Source organism: Ctenocephalides felis, unplaced genomic scaffold (assembly GCF_003426905.1).
Source record: "Ctenocephalides felis isolate EL2017-DRISC unplaced genomic scaffold, ASM342690v1 CF-g0.4_SCAFFOLD_01886, whole genome shotgun sequence".
NCBI lineage: Eukaryota > Metazoa > Arthropoda > Insecta > Siphonaptera > Pulicidae > Ctenocephalides > Ctenocephalides felis.
This window is the reverse complement of record NW_020538040.1, coordinates 11286425-11305385: the sequence shown is the minus strand read 5'-3', so window position 1 is coordinate 11305385 and position 18961 is coordinate 11286425. Positions and strand designations below refer to the sequence as shown.

The 18961-nt window shown below is 28.9% G+C and overlaps 2 protein-coding genes across 2 annotated transcripts; both read left to right on the top strand.

Moving 5' to 3' along the window:
- Positions 1-643: 643 nt before the first annotated feature.
- LOC113376444 (vanin-like protein 2) lies at positions 644-12072 on the top strand. The gene is made up of 11 exons (XM_026616356.1): positions 644-816; positions 4652-4774; positions 6490-6621; positions 6763-6959; positions 8120-8331; positions 8475-8794; positions 9325-9390; positions 9484-9576; positions 10658-10788; positions 11490-11752; positions 11835-12072. The coding sequence occupies exons 1-11, from the start codon at positions 751-753 to the stop codon at positions 11918-11920; spliced, it is 1689 nt and encodes a 562-aa protein (XP_026472141.1). The 5' UTR covers positions 644-750; the 3' UTR covers positions 11921-12072.
- Positions 12073-13036: 964 nt separating this feature from the next.
- LOC113374632 (vanin-like protein 2) lies at positions 13037-18466 on the top strand. The gene is made up of 11 exons (XM_026614609.1): positions 13037-13102; positions 14532-14657; positions 14917-15054; positions 15613-15809; positions 16223-16434; positions 16555-16877; positions 17324-17392; positions 17479-17571; positions 17631-17761; positions 18037-18308; positions 18381-18466. The coding sequence occupies exons 1-11, from the start codon at positions 13037-13039 to the stop codon at positions 18464-18466; spliced, it is 1713 nt and encodes a 570-aa protein (XP_026470394.1).
- The last annotated feature ends 495 nt before the right edge of the window (positions 18467-18961 follow it).

The following is an 18961-nucleotide window of genomic DNA, read 5'->3' as shown; positions in this document are numbered from 1 at the left end:
TTTCGATTTTTTTGCGATTACTATAACTTGCCCTACGGGTATTAATAAATTATTTTTAGAATCTCAAAGTTTTTGATCTTTTTCCAAAATTTGTACTTATTATTATGGTTATTTTTGACAAAAATTAATAACCAAAGACAAAAAATTAATAAGACGTGCTAATTAGCAGCACGTCTAGTCTCCCAATTAATATAAATTGAGTTTTTTTTTGAATGAGTCATTTAAATCGGTTGATCCGTGCTCTCAAAATAAATATTACACAAATTCATTTTTTTAAGTTATGCCAAATTGTTCAGAAACTTTTGAAACGCAAAGATATGCAAAAAAATGCATTTTGGATTTTGCAAATACTATAACTCACCCTACAAGAAGTTAAAATGTCCCAAAAAATCATACTCCATATTTGGCTGCGATTTCATGAACTTAATCCAGCGCGCAATTAAAAATCGCAAAAATGACACATTTCCCATTTTACAATCATGATTACTTTTACAATCTGCAATATTGTAATTTACAATCAGTATTTTACAATACGAAGAAAAAATAATATTTGTCACTTATTATCATCTAATGAGTACCTGGCTGTTATCATGAATCGCACGGCACGGCCTGGAAACGGCTCTTTAACAGATACATCAGTTATTTACGGGCAATTGACGCTAACGAACGGAATTTAAACGATTTAGTGATATCATTTAGTAATATAATAAATATTTAGTGCAAAATTTAGTGAACAATCGCCAAAGCAAAATGTATAGTGTTAGAGACTCATTAGTTTTAGTATTGCTTGCTTGTCTGGTCGCGCCAAGCTTACAGGTTAGATTGAAGTTGGAATTTACCGGAAAATACTGGATTTAGATAATATATTTTTTTGGTTCTGAATATTTTTTGTGATAATTATTTATACTATTGGCTCTTCATATTTTTTGTAATAATATTTTATACTGTTGGCTCTTCATATTTTATGTGATAATTATTTATACAATTGGCTATTTATACTATCGAATGGTATTAGCAGGCCACCAAATGGTTGACGAATTCTAGATAATAATTCTTCTTTCCCAAGGAGAAGTTTTCATAAAAACATCCGATTTGCTAATTTTATGTTTTCTCGACGTTTCAAGGCATTCTGAATCGAATGAGACCAATTTTGGAAAAAGTATGTATGTGTGTGAACAGATTTTCTGCCGCAAATCGTCGTTTTCTCAAAATGATTGAACCGATTTCAAAAATTTAAAATCGTTTCAATGTATCTCGATGAGGACTAGAGTTTATCAATTTTGCGCGACAATCAGCCAAGCCGTTCCTTTGTAAATAGCAGAAAAGTGAAAAATTTTCGTCCGCATTTTAGCCCGCAATTCTGAATCAATTTTAAAAATTCGAAAAGTATTGGGTTGGTCATCGACCTGATTAGTTTTTGGTAAAGATCGGCCGGGCCGTTATTTTGTAATAAACGGTTAAAAAAACTTTTTTCGACGATTATTATGATTTTTTTTTGACGGTAGATACCATAGTCATCTAGATCATACCATAGTCTAATTTAGTTATATTTTTGACTTCTCGAAAAAGTCCTAAAAATCCAATTTACTAATTTTATGTTTTTTCGACGTTTCAAGTCATTCTGAATCGAACGAGACCCAATTTGGAAAAGGTATGTGTGCCCTTGTGTATGTGAGACTATTTTTACACTTCGTCGACGTTTTCTCAAAAACGGCTGGAGCAATTTCAAATATTTTATCAGCCCTTTTCATTAAAAAGTGAGGCTTTCTAAAAATTATCTCTCAAGAATGAGAAAAACTATTTTTTCCACTGTTTTTTTTACAAATAAAGTTTCTGCTCTTACGAAAAACTAATCTATACGACTTTCAATCGGTATCTTTCAAACAAACTCATAATATCATCAATTTTATTAATTGTGGTGCTAATAATAAACATATTGTCATAATTCCATTAGTAAACATTTAAGACTATAATAATTTAAGATGTTTGTATAGAACTGCACCTCTTTGCCATTTTAAGTTTTGTTAAAAACGTTTTATGTATTACAAATTTTTACTATCTTTACCAAAAACTCATCAGCACAATTCCCTACAAATATATTCCTAACGGTTTTTGAATTTCGAAATCAGTTCAAAATTTTTCACAAAACTAATCATCAAGACTTTTTGTCTGATTGAATCTACATACTTTTCCTAATTATAGTCAAAAGATTCAGAATGACTTGAGACATCAAAAAAATATGAATTAACAAAATCATTTTTTTTGTCAAAACAATATTCTTCAGGAAAACTAATTAAATCTGTTCATCCATTTACATATTTTTTCCAATTATAGTCAAACGATTCAGAACGACTTCTGACATCTTAAAAATATGAATTAACAAAATCAGATTTTTTGGCAAAAATAATATTCTTCTGGAAATCTAATTAAATCTGTTCACCCATACTTTTTCCAATTATAGTCAAAAGATTCAGAACGACTTAAAACATCAAAAAACATAAATTAACCAAGTTAGATTTTTTGGCAAAAACAATATTCTTCTGGAAATCTAATTAAATCTGTTCATCCATTTACATATTTTTTCCAATTATAGTCAAAAGATTCAGAATGTCTTGAGACATCAAAAAACATAAATTCACAAAATCAGATTTTTTGGCAAAAACAAACTTTTTCAGGAAATTAGAAACACATTTTCGCCTTTGAATTTTCTTTTGAACATCTCGCGTAATTTATTTTGGGAACTAATTTTCCTTATCTTTATGATGATGACACAACCTTGATTAATGCTACATATAATAATAGCATAATAATTTAATTAAAACAAAATATTTATTTTATTTATTTAATATTCAACAACAATCAAAATAGTAATTATGCTGAGATGCACTAAATAAAACTGGCAAAAAACTAGTTGTAAGTAGCATTTTGTTTTAAGGCAAGTTGCATTATCGTTCCAATACGTATACATAATTAAATTAATCAATATCAAATTAAATTTAGCTTTATATTAAAATGTTCAACTAAAAGTTCAAAAAAAATTTACTGTTTGTCTGTCTTGACCAACCTAATCTTTATCTAAATTTAACCAGCACAAAAATTCCATTGATAGCTTTCAAATGAAATTAAATTTCTGATTTAATTCTGTGTCTTGGCAGATTTTTTATTTGAAATGCTAAAAATATTTAATAATAACAATAAATAATAGCTTTATTTTGCTCATTTCAATTCGACTTGTATTTAAAATTTCTACTTCTCTATATGCGCCTACCTCTCTACATGCCTACCAGTATACCTGCCAACCTGTTTAACTAAAATTTCGAAAATAATATTTATGCTTTCACTAAAAAACAATCAACACGATATCCAAACGATAACTTTCAAACATACTTATAATATCGGAAATTGTTAAATTAAATTAATTTTTTTACTACATTTCATTTTATCCACTTCGTGTTCTAAAAATGTTTTTTATTTAAGTTTAAGTACGTCAACCGTAATCAGTAGCTACAACCAAAACACGGAACGTGCATGTGATTCGGCATAGATTCTAATTAGGATCGCTGAAACGCACGGCGAAATTATAAACTTTGATGATTTTTGAATTACTTGAAACGTCGAAAAAATACAAAATTAGCCAATTGGATTTTGTGCGCAAACATGAACTTATCATTCGGGAAATTAGTCATACATGGATTTCATATTGATTAAGAGGATTATGAATTAGCACATCTCGGCATAGTTTATGTAAATTGGCTTGAAACATAGGGTCACTTACATCTAGTTTATCTGGAGTCAGATTGACTATTTAATTGCTATTGCTACTACAACCCATTGGTCAACCCATTGGAATTAATCAGGAGCAATATCTTCTATTAAATTATTCATTTTTAATTGTCATTGCTACTACAATCCATTGGTCAACCCATTGAAACTAATCAGGAGCGATATCTTCTATTAAATTATTCATTTTAAACTGTCATTGCTATTACAACCCATTGGTCGACCCATTGGAATTGATCAGGAGCAATATCATCTATCAATTTATTCATTTTTAATTGTCATTGCTATTACAACCCAATGGTCAACCCATTGGAATTAATCAGGAGCAATTTACACCTAGTTAATCTGGAGTCAGATTGAATATTTTTTAATTGTTATTGCTACTACAACTCATTGGTCAACCCAGGAATTAAACAGGAATTAATCAGGAGCAATATCTTCTATTAAATTATTCATTTTTAATTGTCATTGCTACTATAACTCATTGGTCAATCCATTGGACTTAATCAGGAGCAATATCTTCTATTAAATTATTCATTTTTAATTGTCATTGCTACTACAACCCATTGGTCAACCTATTGGAATTAATCATGAGCAATATCTTTTATCAAATTATTTATTTTTAACTTTCATTGCTACTACAACCCATTGGAATTAATCAGGAGCAACATCTTCACATAAATTATTCATGACTAACTTCTTCGCATAACCCTATATTTTCACTACTCATCCACAAGCATTAGTCAGTTTTATTACGACTGTAATTTAGGTTTTTATGTTATTATAATATAATATTATTAATCTGAATAAATCTACACAGATATCATCTAATGTTTACACGAACTAAAAAGATTTGATATCTCTTTTCCAGGCCACTCCTACCTACAAAGCTGGCGTCGTAGAATACTATCCGTCCCAGAATGAGAAATTCGAAGAGAAAATTAATGAAAATTTGAAGTTTTATGAAAAAACAATTGAGGAAGCAGAAGGCAAGGTATGGATATTTTATGTATAGTCAAGGCTCATATAACGCGGTACTCCTATAGGGCGGTTTTTATTCAAATGCTTATAAGTTTTTTTCGCGCAACGTATGAAGAACCCTTGTAACTAGATATTGTTGTGAAAAGTATATATTATATATATATATTATATTATATATATATATATTATATTATATATATATATTATATTATACATATATATATAATTTTTCTGTACAGATGTATGATTGGAAATTCCTCCTACACGGTTATTCGAATTTCGATTAATCTTTTTGAAGTTTGTTAAGGAAATTTTTAAGGATTTAAATGAGTTAGTTGATCATAGATTGAATAGTGCACATATAAACAGGATTTGACAAATTATTTCACTTGAAATATGAACTTAAATAATAATGTATGTTGAAATATTAGTAAGAAAAATGTAATTATGATATTATAAAAACAATTAAAATGTGTGATTAGAAACTCCTCTTACACGGTTATTTGAATTTTGATAAATTTTTTTGAAGTTTGTTAAGGAAAATTTTAAAGAGTTAAATGAGTTAGTTGATCGAAGATTGAATAGTGCACATATAAACAGGATTTGATAAATAATTCACTTAAAATATGAACTTAAATAATAATGCATGTTTAATTATGGGTAAAAAAAATGTAATTATGATATTATAATTACTAAAAACCAATTAAAATATATGATTGGAATCTCCTCCTGTACGGTTATTCGAATTTTGATAAATCTGTTTGAAGTTAGTTAAGGAAAATTTTAAGAATTTAAATGAGTTAGTTGATCTTAGATTGAATAGAGCACATATAAACAGGATTTGACAAATTAATTCACTTAAAATATGAATTTAAATAATAATGTTTATTGAATTATTAGTAAGAAAAATGTAATAATGATATTATAATTACTAAATACCAATTCAAATATATGATTGGAAACGCCTTCTACACGATTTAAATAAGTTAGTTGATTGTAGATTGAATAGTGCACATATAAACAGAATTTAACAAATTAATTCACCTAAGATATGCACTTTAGTAATAATGTATATTGAATTATTAGTAAAAAAAACGTAATTATGATATTATAATTAACCAATTAATTATTAATTAACCAATTGAAATATAGTACGAGATTGTAAAAACTATAGGCATTTTTATTTATGTGATTCTTGATATAATAAATATATTTAGCAGAACCATCCAAACTGATAGTAAAAGGTCATAAATGCATGAACAACTTTCCAGTTCAATTGGACAATTCAGTTTCCTTTTCTTCTCAATAATATTCATTCTCAATATCATCCATTTGCTACTAAGTTGATTCATTTTTTACTGAAACTATATTTTTCAAGCGTTTCTAGCCTTTTTAAATTGATCTTTTATTAGTATAGAGTCATGTTCCAAAATAGACTAAGAGCTAAATGACTAGTAGCAATATTATTTAATTTGTAACAAAAATGCAATGTTACTAGCGATCTTTGCACTGATCTTCCTCTTATTACTGATACTAAAAGTTCTACATATTTTCCAAATCTTGATTTCTCGGAGATATGCCTAGAAACCATTAACCTTTCTACTTAAAAAAATGATACAATCAAGTTTTACATTCAAATAACTGTAATCTCACAAATTGTATTCAAAATTTTATTGAATAATAGGAATATCAAACCTCGCGATAAAATCTTTTTTTTTTATTTTTTAGAAGGTAGACATCCTAGTGTTTCCCGAAGCAACCTTAAATGGTGGTATCAAAACTAGAGAAGAAGCCAAGGAACATGGTGCTGAGATCAAATTTCCAAATAAAGACAGTTTATGCCCAACAAAATTAAAACAGGTATTTCAAAACTGATACTAACTTGCAAATATAAAAGCAACAAACTCCAACTCACAATCAAATTGCTTATAACTCTGGCATTGATATTGCTCAATGTTTTGTAATTTTTTTATCCTACATTATTTAAATATGTTTATACAGTCGCCGTCTTTTTTGGAAAAATTATCCTGTAAAGCTATGGAAAAGAAAATCTACGTAGTTGTCAATCTATCGGAAAAACAACATTGTTCAGTACAATCACAGCAGGAAGCAAATGACGACAGGGAGTGCCATAAAGATGGATGGAACTTCTTCAACACAGATATTGTTTTCGACAGAAATGGAGCAGTTGTGGCCAGGTAATAATAATCAAGCTCATGGATTGGAAGTACCATTTACCTTATTTTTTAAAGAAGTAAAACTTCTTTAGGCGCGACTAGGGTGTAAATCCATACAAATGCAACGGAAGTTCGTTGCGATGAAATCATTTCTATACGGGTCGATTGTGATTAGAGATCGTGTATTCAAATAGAGATCTGTCGTTGTATGCGTACAGGCATCAACGTTGTATGCGTTCCGATATCAACAAAGAAATCGACATAGCTAAATAAACATTTTAAAGTTACATCGTAGTACAAATCTTGATTTAATGAAAAATAGCTAAATCAGAAGAATATTTTACCCTGTTCCTTGAAAATAATAAAACAAATTAAACATTTGTGCCGTGTACTAAACGTAAGTTTATTGATTAGAAATTATTTCTATATTATTCGTAGTTTCTGTAAATCTTTGAAGTTATTAAAATGGAAAATATTTTTAGGCAAGACAAATATTACAGCTGTTTAAAGAATGTGATTTATCGCCCGCAAAAAAATGAAAAAAAATACAAGCAGTCAATGAATGTATGTTAATTTTAATTACATGAAGTTTTTCAAACACAATTATCACATGATGAGTGAAGTTGCGAAAACAATATTTGCTTAGGCGTTGTTTAACATAATCCACTGTGCGAACAAATATTATAGAATAAGTTATTAATCAGAAATTACTTCATTTCTCTAATAAAGGTTCATTTCTAAATGCTAATTACAATGACAAACCAATCATGTCATATTTGATCTATGACTTTAATTACATTATTGTTTTTAAATATTATACGTATTTTTAATGGCATTATAAATATATAATTTATAATTTATTATTATATAAATGTGTATAATGGTTGACACTAATAAATGTGTGCATCATGAGTGTTACCGTAATACTAATAGAATAATGTTTATTCAAAATTGTTATATGAAGTATTTATTTTTACTTAGATGCCATCTTGTACAGTAGCAAATAAGTTTTACTTCAATCGCGCGTGAACCTTACGCATTCTCTTTTTTTTATACTGCTGGTTCCTAATTATCCTTTTTTTTCTATTCTTGGAAGTCTATTTTACGTCTCTATTTGCAATAAACATTTGATGTATGCATATTATCATTTATCTATGTTATAAATTATAATTTTATTTCAGATATCGAAAATTCAACCTTTTTAGTGAAAAACAATTCAATACCACTAAATTTCCCGAACATTCGACATTTGTCACAGATTTCAATGTAACGTTCGGGCTGTTCACCTGTTTCGACATAATGTTCAACGAACCAGCCTTGGCCATGGTGAGAGAAGGCGTTAGAGACTTTGCATTCCCAACTATGTGGTTTAGCGAATTGCCATTCTTAACAGGTAATTGAATTATAAATTATTGAACTATTTTTTGATAATATAAATTCTAAACTCTGACCACTGATTTATGTGGAAACACTTCAAGATTTAAAACGTTCAAGCCGTCATTCATGGTTTTAAATTGCCTAATGTTATTATTTTAGCTCGTCAAGTACAAGAATACTGGGCCTACGCCAACGATGCCAATCTCTTAGCAGCAGGAGCCAGTAACACCGTGAGAGGCAGTGGCGGATCAGGAATTTACGCAGGAAAAATGGGACCCTTAATCGCATACATGAGCACTCCAAAGGATGCAGGCAAGGAAAGTGAAAACAATCAGCTGCTGATTGCAGATGTCCCTATTTTGAAGTATTACGTTCCCGTACAAAATAATACCAAACCAGAAGGTGGCGAAAAGTCTGGACAAATTAGAAGAAGCGCATTGCTAAATGCTGATTTAAGGGAAGGTGGAAGCAAACCTCTGGTAAGATAGAAATTAGTGGTGCAGTAGCAAATTACTGCCACTTTTAGATTTGTGATCGAACATTGGATGAATAATGATTAGTCAATAAATTTAAATTTGAGCAGGTTACTCCATGGTAGCCTTGGTAGCTCCATGGTGGCCAATCAGCAACTACTTTGGCTAGCTTGATATAAAAAAATTAATAATTTTGATTATAAATCTGAACCAAAAGTTCCATAAACTGTTGTCAATCATACTTTTCAAACTATGTGGCAAATTAAAAGGCAACCCAAACACAATTGGTGTTTCTCATGTATTGGATATATTTATTAGAAGGCGACCGAGTGGGTGTACTTTTTCTAATAGGGATAATAAATTTAAATCTCTCCTTCGGTGTACAAATTATTTCACATTCTAATAATATTAATATAAATTGCATTTGTTGTTTATTTTTTAATTTTTTTTTTGCATACTTTTATTGTCAATCAAAATTAAATACATTTTTTAAGACAATGTGATGTTGGTTTTAATGAATTTGAAAATTATTTCAGACTCCAGTAGAAATGGATAAATTCACAATGATCAGAGATAATATCAACGAATATGCATCGGAAGTGGTAGGTGTAAATGCATTTTTATGGATTTTAAATATTTAATTTAAATATAATTTAGTTATATGGAGCACTAGATAATTTTTTTTTGAATTTCAGATCTCTTCTCAACTTGCCACAGAAATTTGCAATAATGATCTATGCTGCAGGTTCAATGTGACTTCGGAGATTGCAAATAAAACTGAGACCGGGGTAAGTTTTCGATTATAATGACTGAGAACATAAGATGAATTATTTTGCATTTTGTTATCACAAAAAAATTCATTCCAAGAATATTCTTGATAAATGGAATATGTGAAATGTGAAGTGATTTGTCAAAATCTGATATTAATGTCACTGATACAATAGCATTTGTGCTTTTACGCCTGGATTTCCATCATCCAAATGCATATTCATGTAATTACCATTTCAATGAGATTTGTGTCGTGTTTTTTGAACAGAAATCAGAATATTTTTTGCATTCATAAAGTTATCGGGGCGTGATTTCTTCTAATATATTATTAGATGGCAACCCAGTGGTTGTCCATTATCTTGATAACGATGATATTATTGAATATATCTAAAAGTGATATGCAATATATATATATATATATATATATATATATATATACAGTGGTAGCCTGGTTGCCCGATTTACAAGCGACTTGACATACGAGTCGCCAACAGAGCGATTTGTTGCTTCGACATACGAGCAAAATTCGAGATATGAGCTTTGAGCAAGTAATAGTTTTCTAGAGAAATGCTAATGACAAAATGAAATAATGAAAAAATTTGTTAGCTGTAACAAGGATTTTCCTACTACCTATAGAAATACTGTGTCGGTTTTATGGTAGTACATTATTTTATAGTTAGCTATTTTAATTATATATTAAAATTAATTATGTAGTAAAAATTTACCCAAGCCAATATATCTAGAATTATTTTAACGTTTGACTAAACTTAACGTTTTAAAAACTTTTTAACGTTTTTAACTAAACATTAATAGTGATTGTTAACTATATACATTAAAGTTGTAAAGAGTTTTTTGCTTTTTGCTTATTTACAAAATATTATTTCACTTTTATAACCATGGATCTAAAAAAAAAGGCTATTACTCTTGGAATGAAAAATGAAATTATTCACATCATATATATGAAGATCCATTTTTAGATCCATTTTTTAAGAAGAAGCTGGTCTTACCACTGCATGATATTACTTGAATAGAATAGGGAATAAAACCTTCAATATAGTGAAAAATCATTTCAGTTATTTATTCTTGCTTATTGATTTCCAGAAACACTATTACCAATACCGAGCAATTGTTGGTGATCTTGTCCGTTCATTTTCTGGAATGGCAAATGGTGGAATTAAGGCATGTGGAATTGTCGCCTGCTCCGGAGATGACATCAAAACATGTGGTATCAGGTAATATAAAGTATATCTTCCTCATTTTTTAAAAAAATCAGAGATTTTCAAAACCAATTCATATGTCAATTCAAAAGGGTTTTGAATCATTCAAATCAGAAGCTTTGACCTCTGAAAAACTGCCATTTTTTGCACATTTAGATCAGTATCTCTGAAACTGCTGGTCTAATCAGCACGTCTCCTTATCAATAGGAATCAAATGCTTTTTGAATAACTCAAATTTTTTAACAACAATATTTGAAAGTAGATTTTTTTTAAATTTTTAATTCAACCTTTGAATAGGAACAGAGAAAAGGTAAAAGTAACGGTAAAGGTAGAGCTAGAGTAAAGGTAAAGGTAGAGATAGAGTATAGGTAAAGGTAGAGCTAGAGTAAAGGTAAAGGTAGAGCTAGAGTACAGGTAAAGGCAGAGCTAAAGTAAAAGTAGTGCTATAGGTGCCCATCTCGGTTTACCAAACTAGCTTCAAGAACATTTTCTATTACCACCGTAATTTTCTAAATCGAGGTGTTTTCGCCACCTTCTGGTTTGGTTTTATTTTGCACAGGAATATGTTCCAAAATAGAGACATCTGCAGTCAGCAGTTTACTGTTTTCATTTTTCTTGCCTGCATCTTTTGGAGTGCTCATGTATGCGATTAAGGGTCCCATTTTTCCTGTAATTTCTTAATCAACAAAAACTTTACCAAATGATCATTTTCGCAGGTTCAACAATTCCGCAACAGTTGGCGTCCGCCAAAAATTCAAATCCATCTACATCGAAGGCAAATTTCCAAATATTATTGAAGTCTTCACCATGCCTGACACGCTTGGTCATAATATGTTGCCTTTGGGAAATAACCAATTCCAATACCACGAAGAGAAAAAAGATGATGAAGACGAGAAAGTAGTTACCATGCAATTGAGGGGACTACCAGTTGAAGACTTGCAGACATTCGCGATATTCGGAAGAGACTTCAGATATGACGGTAAACATAAAAAATTCAATTATTAATGTAATTAAAAAAAATTAAACGTATTTTACTGATTTTGTTATATTTATTTTTCCAGGAAGTGGAAGCTCTATTCTACCAAATGCATTTGCTTTGTCTGCACTGGTCTTAGGTTATTTGTGGAAGTACTTTAGTGGAAATTAGTTTGTAGTAGAATTATATACTTAGGATTGTCCTTAATATGAATATTTTTGAATTTTTTTGCTCCCAGGAGCTCTAATTCTTCCAATTGATTAAAAATTATCTGAAAGTTTTAGCTCCTAATATTATCTTTAAGATAGTACGCAGTCCAACCAAAGTTTTTTGGTTCTTCTTCCTAATTAAATACTTATTTTATAAAATATATCAAACTTGTGTTGTAAATTTTTTATTTATGATCAAAATAAGCAAATACAATGTTATTCGCAAAATTTTGATACACTTGTTGCCAAGTTATAAAATTCTAAAAAACAAATGGAATTCTACCCATGTTATTTCCATAAGAAACTTTGGTTAGAGTGCGAACTATCTAAAAGTTTATTTTAAGAGCTAAAACTTTTAGAGGATTTATTTTAATCATTTTGAAAGCATTTAAGCCCTTGGAAGCAAAAAATTTCAAAATTATCCATATTAAGGGCTCGCTAATATACATTTACAAATAATTAATTAGGTATTAATAATTAAGTATGTAATAATTCTGTATGTGAAATAATTTGTATTGTATGTATGCCTAAAGCTTGAATAAATAAATATAAATATATATTTTACTATAATACAAATAAGATATTTTTATTTCTCCATATTAACAAATTAAATTCAGGGGTCAATTTTCTGAAAAAAACAGAAATGTTACAGCAACGCTGTGTTAAAGATCTATCTTCGTATCAATTGACAGTAATAAACTTCAAAAAATCTTTGTATTTTCACACATAAAACCTAACCTATAAAACGCACAATGTTATCATAAGTGCATATTTCTAATGTGCCCTTGGTAACACATACGTGAAGTTTTATGTCCAAAACGCCTGATCAATAGTTCATTAAATATGTAAAATACAATTATTACGTATAAAATATATTTGATATCGTTTGAATATTATCAGTTTTTATCACACGACATAAGTTGATTCTAATATAAATGTTGACGATCGTATCAGTAATCCAAAAGCATCAGTCTGTGATAAATTAAATTAATGTTAATGAAATAAATTTAACATTATTTATTCTTATTTAAACTTATTTTTATTCAAGCATTTTAATGATAAATAATATTTTTGCAAAATGTTTTATTTTAATATTACTTTAAAGATTGTTCTTGTGTTAGCTGTTGTAGATAAAAGTTTACAGGTTAGAAAAAATTAAATACGTTTGAATGAATATATGTTTGTCAACTTGTAAAAAAAATAAAGAGATAATTTGCTTATAAATGCATTAACAATATTTTAAATTAAATTTGAAAGACACAAAAATTTGTATAACAAAGTTTTACTTTTATGTTTCTGAGTCCTATGCCTTGGCTTTCAATTCCCTGTTTTTTCTTATTTATTTGTTTAATTTTTTTTTAATTTTGTAAGTTCACGTGGGGTAAGTTCTAGTAATTGCAAAAAAATAAAAAATTAAAGTTTTTATATATCTTTACGTTTCAAAGGTTTTTGAACATTTTGGCAAACCTTAAAAAAAATTGATGTGTGTGTGTGCGGATACAAATTTTCGTCGGCAATTTCGGAAACATGCATCAACCGATTTGAAAAATTCAAATTCATAAAAAGACGTGTCAATTAGTTTTTGGCAAGAGCAGGTATAGTCGTTTGGAAGATACGGGGCAAAAAGTGCTAAAAATGATATTTCAGTTAAGAGATAACGGAGCGCCAATTTGAATAATTCAAATAACATTCTACTTGTATTGACGAAATGAACAGCTGACGATTTTTTTGTGAAGGCAGGTCTAGCGGTTTCGGAGTACTATGAAAAAAATTAAAAAATAATGCCATTTGACGGTCAAAATAGATCATTAGGCATATGCACATCAAATTATCAGATATTTTACAAAGATTTTATTAATAAGTATGAATTTTGTTTTCATTTCTATAGGTTCCGTACCCAAATGTTAATCCGTTTAGCGGCGATGTGGCGCTTACGCGCTTCGATATTTCTTCTCTAAAACAGCCACGCAGCACGATTGCTTTGAAAAAAAGTTCAAAACTTTCAAAAAAAAAATAAAGTATATGAAAAAGTTAAAAATATAAAAAATTCAAATTTATCCAAAAAGTCAAATTTTCGAAAAATTCCAAAATTCTCAAAAATCTGATTTTTTTCGAAGTTTTCAACAATTTTAAAATTTTAAATTTTAGAAAGTTCCAGCAATTTATTTGACGTGCATATGTCTAATGATCATTTTTAACCGCCAAATGGCATTTCTTAAACTTTTTTCTCTGGATCTCCAAAACCGCTGGATCTGCCTTTATTTGGTCAACATGAGTCAACAAAAATTTAGTTTAGCCAACATGAGTTCAGTCCAGTTTCCTTTGATATATAATTCTCATCTTACATTATCCTTGGCACTTGCTCATAATATTTTAATTAGAACATTTATAACACTACACTTACAACCAGTCAAATTTTGTCAGAGTCCTAGTCTCTGATCCGCACAGAGCCATTCTTCAAATCCATCAATTTGGAAACTTATTCCATAGATTTGATATAACAACTTTGATATTAGTCTATATTGACTATATTTTTAAGGATGTATAATACTTCATTTAGATTATATTTTTAGGCTAATCCAACCCATTACAAAGCTGGAGTAGTAGAATATTATCCATCCAAAAATCAAGACTTCAGTTTAAAAGTGCAAGAAAATTTAGAGTATTATAAGAAACAAATTGATGAAGCTGCAAAACAGGTGAGTAATTTTTTTAAGACCTTTTAACTTAAAGGTTTCAGTAACAAAGCTATAATAAATTTAAATTAAACTAATTTTAGATTTATGCAAAAAGTTGATAATAAGTTTAAAAAAATAATAATACATAGCATAAATTTTTTGAAGACTTTAAGAAATAGTGATGGAGTTCATAGACTTGACAAACATCTTTCTGCTTTATCAATATTTTGTTTTTATAGAAAACATGTGAAGAAGTTCTAATTTTTATTAACAATTTCAGAATGTTGATATCTTAGTGTTTCCAGAAGGGACTTTAAATGGTGGAATAAACAGTAGAAATGAAGCCAAAGAAAAAACAGTGATGGTCAAATTTCCAAATAATGAAGAATTATGTCAGAAACAAAATTTAAGTGAAAAGGTAAATAATTTTTTTAATCCTAACATTACATGTTCTAGACCAACAACTGGTGGTTTGACAATTTCTACCATTTTCATGATTTCTGTAGTTCAAAAGTCATAAATTTAATGGTAAATGTACAAAAGTCTTCTGTCTGGATGACGAGCAGTAGACTCTTCTTGTAAATAACAATCTCCTTCCTGTTTCATATATATGATCAATTTGCTATTTTTCTGAATATCATACACCAAAAACTTCTTTTTACAATTTTTTTCTAGCTTCAGGATCCTATTTTACAATCCTTGACTGTTTGAGTACCCTTTTGGTTGTTTTATCCAGTGATTATATTTTTGCTATTGTTTCCTAAAACTATATATTAAAACTTACTAAATTGTTGTTATTTAGAAGTGATTGATAAAAACATGTTATTTAAAGGAGTTAATTGCACTTCCTCCTTTCATGGAACATAAAAACGTTTTTTTTTTCACTTTTTCATCTTAATCATAGTTGAGTCCAATTGCCAACCAAGGCTCCTTACTCTATATTAGCATTCAGTTTGTGACGTTGGATTTTTTATAGATTCCAGATATAATGGCAGAATTATCCTGCAAAGCCAAGGAAAAGAAAATCTACGTAGTTGTCAACCTTTCTGAAAAAGAATATTGTTCAAGGCAATCACAACAAGATGCAAATGATGATAGACCATGTGCGTTCGATGGATTCAACTTTTTCAATACAGATGTTGTTTTTGATAGGCAAGGAACAGTTATTGCAAGGTATAAAAGTTTCCAAATGATTCCCAAAAGGTGGTCTCATCAACCAAAGGTCTATGACTTTTAGACCTATGGTTGATGAGGCCTTAGACTTGCAAGGGTCTGAAGTAAAAAATTTTGAAGTCCAAGAACTCCAAATAGAACTGATCATATGATCATTCAATAATAACATTTACTAATCGCCAACTTCATTTTGTTATTTTAAATATAATTTGTGTAATATGCAAATTTTACATAGGTTTTCACTTAGAGTTTTTCATACAAATCTTCAGTAGGTACAGTTAATAATTATAATATCATACCAAAAAATTTACTATAAAAATTAAAAACATTGCAAGAGTAGATATCGATACAAAAATATTGATTAGAAAACTTAGATCTTAGAATATTACTTTCTAAGTTTGTATTTTTTCTAGATATCGAAAATTCCATCTATTTGGTGAAGCAGCTTTCAACACTACCAAACATCCTGATCATTCCACATTTGTGACAGATTTCAATGTACGATTTGGACTTTTTACCTGTTTCGATATTTTGTTCAAGGAACCAACTATGAACTTAGTGAAACAAGGGGTAAAGAATTTCGTGTTTCCTTCTATGTGGTACAGTGGTTTGCCTTTCTTAACAGGTAAAATATATTTGATTCCAAAATTTTGATCAAATTCTTATATCCTTGATTAGATAAAAAATTTCATATTAATAATAAATATTGTTTTTCATTTTATTATGTATCTAATTGAAATTCCAGCTCTTCAAGTCCAAGAATACTGGTCCTTCTCCAACAACGTCAACCTTCTAGCTTCTGGAGCAAGTAATGCTTTAGTAGGAAGTGGAGGATCTGGAATTTTTGCAGGCAAACTTGGTCCTTTAGCTTCTTTCATGAGTGTTCCTCAAAAATTCGGAGAAGAAAATAAAAACAATAGACTTTTGGTTGCTGATGTACCAATATTGCAACATTATAAACCAGACCAAGAAAAAATCCAAATAGAACCAGAAAACGAATACAGTCACAGAAGTAAAAGAGGGACACTATTGAGCTTTAAAGTTAATGATGATAGATATATTTCTGATGTAAGTAATAATAAAATAGTACTTCATTAATTTTTTAAAGAAATTACATGAAGTTCGTGCAACTTGTAAAATAAAAAGATCGCAAAAACAGCTGATAGGTTTTGACATGGTGGACATAAATAGGAGTTATATATGCTGAAAAGAATTAAAATTCGGATTGAAATCTGTTAAAAATGCTAAAACTGTTTTAGAAAATCCCAAAGTTTTGAATTAAAATGCAATAAAAAAAGATTGTACATAAATAGATAGATACTAATTTGCTCATAAGGTTTAAGGAGTTTTTAGACGTTGTATGGATAGTTAGACATCAACTTATAGATTACTCTATCAACATCATTAATTGTTATTTAACACTGAAATTTTCATTTTAAATGGAAGTTTGGATAGAAATAAAGTATATATACATTTTAAATGTTCATTTTTTAATAAAATCATTTTCATTCCAGGAAGCAGTTAAAATGGATAAATTTCCTATGATCCAAGATGGATCACTTAAAGAGTTTGTTTCACAATTGGTCAGTATATTTAACCAAAATAACTACTAAATATATATATATATATATATATATATATATATTTAAATATAATTATTTATTTTTAGATAGATACTGAACTGTCTACAACTCTATGCCACAAAGATCTGTGCTGCAAATTCAACATCACTTCAGAAATTTTAAACAAGACTGACCAAAATGTTTGTATTTATAATACTGATATTGTTTTTTAGTAAAATATACTACAGATATATTTCAGGTGCAATTTTATCAATATCGTGCTGTCGTAGGAGATGTAATTCGCTCATTTTCTGGACAAGCCAAAGGTGGTGTAAAGGCATGTGGAATTGTTGCATGTTCTGGAGATACTATTAAACATTGTGGATTGAGGTAAAAATAAATTATTTTGAAGTAAAAACAGAAAATTAAGCTGTGTGATAAGTAATCTTTAGTACATACATATAAGTGCATACGTATTTAACTTGTGTATTAATATTTTCCACATTTTTGCAAGAGAGTTACATCTTACTAGCTAACTTATATATACCACAGTGTTCATTTTTCAACATCTAAAAATTATATTGACTATTGAATCATTTTTCCTCTTTCCGAAATCAACTTAGTCTCTCTCAAAAACATCATTCCATAATATTTTTTTTCTATAGATTCAACGATTCTTCGACAGTATCAGTCCACCAAATTTTCAAATCCATCCAAATTGAAGGTGACTTTCCAAATATTGATGAAATCTTCACCATGCCTGATACTTTAGAACACAACATGTTGCCTTTAAAAAATAACCAATTCCAATACCACGAAGAGAAAAATGAAGACAATTGGCTCGAGAATAAAAAAATTGTTACCATGGAATTGAGAGGGCCACCAGTTGAAGAACTGCATACTTTTGCAATATTTGGAAGGGATTTTAGATATGATGGTTTGTAAATTAATAAATTAAACAAAATTAGAAATAAAATCATTTTTGTTGTCTTTTGATTTAATTTTATAGGAAGTGGTAGTTCAATTCTACCGAATGCATTTGTTGTGTTCATGTCTGCATTGGGTTTTTTGTGGAAACATTTAGGATTCAATTAGTAATAAATGTAAATATAAATATATTAGAGATAATTTTGTATCAGATATAATTAATATAAATAATATAAATAATGAATTAGTGTTCCTCAACCACTTAATTTTGCTTAGTTTTGCTAAATGTTGAACCATAAAGATTCACAAGGTAATTTAACAAGCTATTTAGTAAAATTGTAATAATAAAATGATTACTAAATTATTAAATATTTAATAAAAAAATATTCGTATTGCTTGTAAAGATCTATGACAAAAATATATTATGATCGTGGTGATTTTTTGAGTCAAAAACTTTGATGGTGTAGATGCCATGATCCTTAGATTTTTTTTTTGTGATACGGACAGCGAGATAAAATATTTTTTCCATCCAGAAATATTTCATCAAATCAAGATTTCTACTAGGACGTAACCTTAAAATCTAATGATATTCCGAACAATATGGTTGTCACATCGAAGACATACTACGTATACGCATACAATCAAAGTGCCCTCTCACGTGAC

Excerpts from the sequence above, each read along its gene's own strand:
- LOC113376444 (XM_026616356.1), top strand. The coding sequence starts at position 751 with ATGTATAGTGTTAGAGACTCATTAGTTTTAGTATTGCTTGCTTGTCTG. Across the intron at positions 4,775-6,489 it reads TTGAGGAAGCAGAAGGCAAG|AAGGTAGACATCCTAGTGTT; the intron begins GTATGGATATTT and ends TTTATTTTTTAG. Across the intron at positions 8,795-9,324 it reads AAGGTGGAAGCAAACCTCTG|ACTCCAGTAGAAATGGATAA; the intron begins GTAAGATAGAAA and ends AAATTATTTCAG.
- LOC113374632 (XM_026614609.1), top strand. The coding sequence starts at position 13,037 with ATGTTTTATTTTAATATTACTTTAAAGATTGTTCTTGTGTTAGCTGTT. Across the intron at positions 16,435-16,554 it reads TGGTTTGCCTTTCTTAACAG|CTCTTCAAGTCCAAGAATAC; the intron begins GTAAAATATATT and ends TTGAAATTCCAG. Across the intron at positions 18,309-18,380 it reads AAGGGATTTTAGATATGATG|GAAGTGGTAGTTCAATTCTA; the intron begins GTTTGTAAATTA and ends TTAATTTTATAG.